Source organism: Dipodomys merriami, unplaced genomic scaffold (genome assembly GCF_024711535.1).
Source record: "Dipodomys merriami isolate MVZ:Mamm:240054 unplaced genomic scaffold, mDipMer1.0.p SCAF_6, whole genome shotgun sequence".
In the NCBI taxonomy this organism is placed as follows: Eukaryota; Metazoa; Chordata; class Mammalia; order Rodentia; family Heteromyidae; genus Dipodomys; species Dipodomys merriami.
Window position 1 is genome coordinate 33,362,315 of NW_027206179.1, and position 7,317 is coordinate 33,369,631.

At 40.9% G+C, this 7,317-nt stretch overlaps 1 protein-coding gene across 1 annotated transcript in view; it reads right to left on the reverse strand.

Annotated features, from left to right (window-relative positions):
* Ndfip2 (Nedd4 family interacting protein 2) overlaps positions 1-4,247 on the reverse strand; it is a 49,526-nt gene extending 45,279 nt beyond the window's left edge. The window contains exon 1 of the mRNA XM_070002771.1: positions 3,885-4,247. Coding sequence (XP_069858872.1) covers positions 3,885-4,232 — 348 coding nt within the window. The 5' untranslated portion in view covers positions 4,233-4,247. The remainder of the gene's footprint in view (positions 1-3,884) is intronic.
* Between the last annotated feature and the right edge of the window lie 3,070 nt (positions 4,248-7,317).

Here is a 7,317-nt window from a genome sequence, read left to right on the forward strand (position 1 = left end):
ACAATTTTGAAAGAAAAAAGAACACTAAGATCAAAGGAAGATCTAGGATAACCAAATCTAAACCATTGTCTTTATAAGAGAATTTCTTGTAGTTTTATTAATATTATATTATTCAACACTTATTATCATCATTCTGAAATACACTCTGGGATACTATTGCTACAATGAACGCTGCTTATTTAATTTTTATACACAATATATTTAATTTTAGTCAGTTTGATTTAGATCTATGAGCCTATAAAATAGAGAACATCAAAGTGGTCCAACTGCTTCGAGTCAACTACTTAACGGTATGGCAACATTGCTCTTTTCCTATCAACCAAAACCAAATTTATAACTTAAAATACAATGAAATTATATATCATACCTGTTTCTTTATGAAATTAGAAGAGTAATAAACAATACTGTAGCTCTATACTGTGGTTATACTAATAACTTTTGGTTTACTTAACAAATTTTGCATCCCTAAGAGATTAAACAGCAGCACCACCACCAGCAGCTGCTGAGTTTTTATAGCCAGCACAGTAAGGCAAACCTGTAGTCCATCAACTCAGAAAGACAAGAGTAGGGGGAAGGGAGGTGAAGGTTGTATTTCAGTGTAGAGAAACTGCTTAACATAAACAAGAATAATTGCCAAACATGTTGTGACTGGGTTGGATCTCCAGCATGGGGGTGGGAGGGAGGGGACACCAATAGAGAGAGATAGCAGCAGTCAGATAAAGCAAGTACATTGGTTTATGGTAGCATGTCATTGTCATTCTGATGATCCTATATATTACTAATCTGGAAAAATAACTTTTAACTTAAGTAATAAACTTACACAGCATTCCATTTCACCCTAAGTATATTTGCCCATCTCCTGACTCAATTATATTTTAACCCTCAATAACCAAATACGCTTATATTGCTCCAGTTTATTAATCATTCTGGTTTGTTTTTAAAAAGAGCTGAGCTAAGGACAGCCATAAAACAGTTGTGTTTATCATATAAGCCAGAACTGTAGATTGATAACTAGGTACAACATCTACTCAGAACTTAAATGCAGGTGTTCCTATACCATACACCTAGATATAGTTATGAATCAGTGAATTCTCAATGAAGCTAATGAAGTCTACATGGATTAATGACTATGCAATTAGACAGTAAAAAAAAAAATCAATCACAAACTTAAATGATGCTAAAATTTTATAAAGCTCTGACTTACAAGGAAAACAAACAGTTCCTATATCTTTAGAATGATTTTTGCCCTCTGCTCTCAAGGAATGCCTCACTCCATTCAAAGTCTAAACAGCACTCAGCCTCAGCTGGTGGGAGGGGAGGGAGGAAAAAGCAAAAAAATGTGATATTTACTTTATTTTAAAAGAAATTGTACAGAAAATCTCTTAAAACGGAAGAAGAAAATTCCAGTGTTTTTATGGGAGGAATTTAAATAGTCTCAAACTAGTGGTATCTATTGAAAGCAAATGAGACAATAATAAATTATTTAAAGAAGAGTTATATTGGTTAAAAATATTTTGCACCAGGCACCAATGGCTCCCTTATTGAAATCTTGGCTACTCAGGAGGCTGATACCTGGAGAATCTCTGTTTGAAGCAAACTGGAGTAGAAAAGTCAGATTCCATCTCCAATTAACCAACAAGAACGCTGGACTGTAGGCATGGCTCAAGTAGTAGTGTTAGTTGTAAGCAAGAAAGCCTGATAAGAGTAGGAGGCCCTGCATTCAAACCCTGCTACACACACACACACACACACACACACACACACACACACACACACACACACACATATTTTGAGTAGTGTGACTTGTGTATCAAAGTCCCATAAGCAAAAGTCTATGTCAAAGATTTTAAATCAGCTCATATACTAAGAAAAACAAATAGGAAAGAATAGAAAAATGAAACTGTAACTCTTCTGTACGTCACCTTTATAATGACTAACTAAAAGTTTAAATTTTTTTTTTTTTTTTGGTCCAGTTGTGGGGCCTGAACTGTGGGCCTGGGCGCTGTCCCTCAGCTCTTCAGCTCAAGGCTAGCACTGTACCACTTGAGCCACAGTATCACTTCCGGCTTTTTTCTTTTTGCTTATGTGGTGCTGAGGAATCGAACCCAGGGCCTCGAGCATGCAAGGCAAGCGCTCTACCACTGAGCCACCTTCCCAGCCCCAAGTTTAAAAATTTTAAAAAGAATAGAAAAATGAAACAATTATGCCGATATATATAGCTATCTACTGCATTTTATTTTATTTTTTGTTTTTTTAGGTCCAGTCGTGGGGCCTGAACTCTGGGCCTGGGTGCTGTCCCTCAGCTCTTCAGCTCAAGGCTCGCGCTCTACCACTTGAGCCACAGCGCCACTTCTGGCTTTTTTCTTTTTTGCTTATGTGGTGCTGAGGAATCGAACCCAGGGCCTCAGGCATGCAAGGCAAGCGCTCTACCACTGAGCCACCTTCCCAGCCCTGCATTTTATTTTTTGCTAACATTTACAAAAATAAAACTCTTAAAAGCCCACTGAAAAAAATGTATAAAAGAACTTCTATACTGAAAACAATTATTTTCCAAACCACTGTGAAAATACTGACAATTTTCAGAAAATCTAAAATATGAATCTTTTGGAGGTTTTACATACTGTAAGCCAATGACAATAGTATCATGATCTACTACCTTAGAAAAATGAAAAACTGTACACATTGGGACCTCATCTTTCAGTATCCTTATAGTTATAACTTTATTATCAGGAATTAGTTTACAACATGTATACAAATAGGTCCAAAGTGTGAATTATGGGACAAACATATGGATATTTGTAAAACTGTATAAACCATGAGTTGCACCATCAGCAATACAGTTTTTCTCCTCTTCCCTAGTAAACAGGTTTAACTAAATTCAACTGAAAGTTTACAAATTAACACACTACCTAGCTGCAACACAGCAGTCAACTATTTCCAAGTTCATTGTTGAATGGGATTTCCAAAGAGGAATCTCCAGTGACACCACTGGGATTCATGCACAAAGAAAAAAAAAACAGTAGGAAAAAAGGACAAACAACACACAGAATAGACACACAATAGAATACAGAACATGTCTCACTCATTTAAACAGTTACAGAAGTTTATATGGTTAAGCTGGAAAAACCTTACATTGAATAAAAACTATTTTTCAACCAAGGCTTTTTTCTAATAAGGCTCTCTTCCCACCTGTACGTTTGTGTATATGCCTGTATACATATACCTCTAATACAAAAATACACATCTGTGTATATACACGCATTCATGTATATACATATGTATACACACATCTGTGTATATGTGTATATGTGTGTATATTTTATATATATATATATATACACACATCTCATACGTTGGAATTGAGGAAGGATGAATGAAAAAGGACAAAATGACAAGGTTAACCACAGCAGAGGCAAGATGAGCCCTCCAGCTATTCTCTACGTTTCCAAAAGATCCACATCCTACCCTACGTGGTGCTTACACCTCCTCGCCACCCACCCCATTTATGACGACGGCAAACTACCTTCCCGGACCGGCATGTTAATTCAGTCCTATTTTCCTATCTGCACTTGGGGGGGGGGGGGGAGGATAGTTGGGAATGTTTCCGGAGAGACCGAGTCGGGGATCGCGGAAATGATCAGGGGCGAAGTCAACCGTGGGCAGGTTTTCGGGTGGGTGGGAGCGCGGTGGCCGCGGGGGCAGGGGGAGGGGCGACAGAGGGGTCACGGCGGGTCCCAGCGGAGGTCCGACCCGAGACCTGAGGGAAGCAGCTCCGTCTAGACGCAGTCATCAGCCAGCACGTCCCCCCACCCCACCCCCGGGGCCACCCGAGGACGGGGGTCCCGGGGCCGCGGCGGGGGCGGCCCGGGCGGCCGGGAACTCACCACCTGGTAGCGGCCAGTCCCCAGCTGGTGATGGTCCATCCTGCCCGGCTCGGGATCCCGCTTCCGAGCGGGCCGGTCACCGCCGCGCTCGGCTCCCTCGGCCTCCCCCGTCGACGACGACGACGACGACAACGACGACGTCGTCGCCGCAGCGCCCCTTCCGCCTCGGCTGCTGCTGCCGCCGCCGCGGCCCACCGGCGGGATCGCTTCACTTCCTGTCGCTCCCTCAGAGGCCGCGGAAATCTCCGCGTCGCCCTCGTCTCCTCCGCGGTGCTCAGAAACGCCTGGTGCGCGACTGCGCATGCTCGGGGAAGCCGCGCATGCTCCCTGGTTCCTTCGCTGCCCCATCCGCGCCGCGGCTGCGTGCTCCCGCCCGGTAGGAGGAAGGTGGTGGGAAAGGCAGGCGAGTCCGGGGGTGAGGACTAGGTTGTCAGCCTGTCGGGAGTGGGCGGTGGCAAGGAAAAAAAAAAAGAAGAGATTGAAATAGCTGTCCTCGATTGGTTTTATTTTCCGGGTGCGCGGGTTGGGCACAGGGGGAAGAGGGGACGCCTTCCTGGATCCGTGGGGACAGGTGGCTGCGCTTACTGCGCACCCGCCTAAAGCGCTCCCATGACGCCTTTCTAGCGCGCGCTCTCAAAATCCGCAGGGAGGTAAAGGATGGATGGATCTATCTATCTATCTATCTGTCTGTCTGTCTGTCTGTCTGTCTGTCTGTCTGTCTGTCTATCTGTCTTTCCAGCAGTTTCAGGCTCACAGAGAAATGGAAGCACCCGAGAACTCCCGTCCTTGACCTTTGCCCTTCCTCCCACGCTGAGCCCGCCCCGCGGGGAGCGGAACATTTTGTTCCGTGGACACTCCATGGTCACTCGGGGCGCGCAGTTTGCTTTGTGTATTCCTGCGGCGTTAGGCATCCTGGAGGTTTTAGCAAACACAGGATAGTTGCACGATTGTAAGAGCATACAAAATATTTGCTCTGCCCTGAAAATCGTGTGTGTATTTGTCTCTCCCCTTCTTGATGGAAGCTTAAGAATCTAAACAGACTGGAGACTTACTCAGGTGACTTCCAAGGGAAGTCTGTGTCCCAGGCGTCTGGAATGCGAGAAGGGTAGGGAAATAAATGAGGTAGGACTATTTTCCAGCGTTTAAGAGTAAAAGCTTGGCTGTTCGAAGCCAGCCCCGTGGAAGGAAAATTCGTGAGACTCCTCTCTCGTATTAAATAAAAACAAACAAACAAAAACAATGTTTGGGAGTGGATCTGTGGCTCAAAGAGTGGAGTGCTAGGCCTGAGAAGAAAAACAGAACACCACTTCCTCGTGGATAGAATTCCCATGCGCGCGCACACACACACACACACACACACACACACACACACACACACACACACAGGAATTATTGTGTGTGGAGCATTGTAATACTATCTCAGTGTTTTAATACACTTGACCTGTGTTCATCTCAGGCACAATGCATGTTTCTCCAGCAAGTAGCGGAGTATGCGAAGCAAGTTTCAACGAAAGTACCTTTTACTACAAATACCTGATTTTCTTTTCTTTTCTTTTTTTCTTTTGTACCCTGAAGACTGTGATCCCACAGGATCAGCCCAAGTATCTTTTTTAAAAAAAATAGTCTGAACCTTCTTCCCTAAAGTCCTACAGTGGATAGCCCCAAGGGAAGGAAGAAAAGCACCTGAAACCCCACCCAGTGTAGGTCCTTAAATGTGCAAAGGAGATACCTGGAATGAAGGAGGCCATTGAACAAGCATGACCAGCTGGTTTAAATAACAAGAAAAAATAAAAATGGAAATTGATTGAGAGATTACAAACTAGAAATTAGATTTCCAACTAGCCTTCTTGACATTTTATTCAAAGCAGTCAGCTCATTTTTTTTTTTGCCATATCAAAGGATTACTCAACTAGCAATAATAAAAGGCAATAGTTTCACTATACTTCATTTGACTTAAACTTGCTTTCCTGTGATCTAGCACAATGTATTTTGGATCCCAAGACAATAAACATAAACTATTTTATTGGTATAAATAACCTTCACAATGTCATCCCGAAGGAATTGTCTCTCAGTGGCCAAAAGAACAGCCAGTATTAGCAAAATAAAATTAGAATCCTGTATCATTCATCCTCGATAAAGTTGGTGTAGAACTGAATTTTGTATAGGCTCATGTTTTCATTAACCATTTGTATGCTCATTTGTTTCTGAAATAAACTACTACTCAGAGAAGATATCATTTTTTTCCAACTAGCACAGCACTGAATAAAACCAGGGGGAATCCTGAATCCTGTTAGTATAATGGATTCTTTCAATTTTGCCCTCCTCCTAAGTTCTCTGGACATTTTGCTAATCTAACAACTTCAAAGAGGAGGAGTAAGAAAAAGAGGAGACAGTAATAGAACAACAGTATTCATTCAAGTACTGAGCTTTTCTTAATGGAGAAGATATCATGTAATTTTATTCTTATAATTCCATGATTAAAACCGTCATTTAACAGATGAGAAAACATAGGTAGAGTAAATCTCAGAATGGTTCTAAGATCAAACCACCAATAAGTGATGATAGATATCAGAGCTTCCCTTTTATTAAGGACAATATTATGTAATACAACCTCATAAAAAGAAATGACAAAAAAAGGAAACTTTATTTTTCCTTATCCTAGACACTACTACTATGAAAGTCTCACTGAAGAAAAAACAAAAACAACAGAAAACTGATGTATACAGTGATACCACAGAGCCGATCTGACTTCCTTAAATATTCTACCTTCTTCGTTTATATGAAATACTTTTCTTTTTATCCCCCAAAGAGGCTTTCTGAAGTACTTTTTGTCCATTTCAACTAAGCCTATTGACCTGTATTTAACAGACCATCACAAACCAAGGCACTGACTTGTCTCTCTGGGAGCAATCTTTATGTAAGCTACCTTAAGTAAAACTGTAGGGTTATAGTGCACTTAATTGACTTCATATCCTAGTCTACTTCATTTCATCTCTAAATACAACCACCCAAATTTTTACTATGCAGTATTAGACAAACTGCCAAGATTCCTTTTCAAGAACGTTCATTCTGTTTACTTTTCTATCTGAAGGTTTCTGTCTATATCTACTGAAAATTCACTAGTCATTATTTCCTGAACATTAAATTCTAAAAATATATTTTAGAAAATACAAGAAGCTATTGCATTTTACTATGTAAATAAAAATTAGCACATTTATCACTCCAAAGTTTTTTTTAAAGTTTTGTCTCTAATCTCTCATATGTGTATATTCATCTTTTAAAAATTTAAAAGCTGGCAGCTCATGTCATGTTTCTTATTTAATGAATTCTTTCTTTATTCTCTGCCAGTATACTGGAACAATATCTAAAATATACCTAATGTTTTTTTATCAGTCTATTCAAGAAGTAAAATAGAATCAATAAAAAATAAATA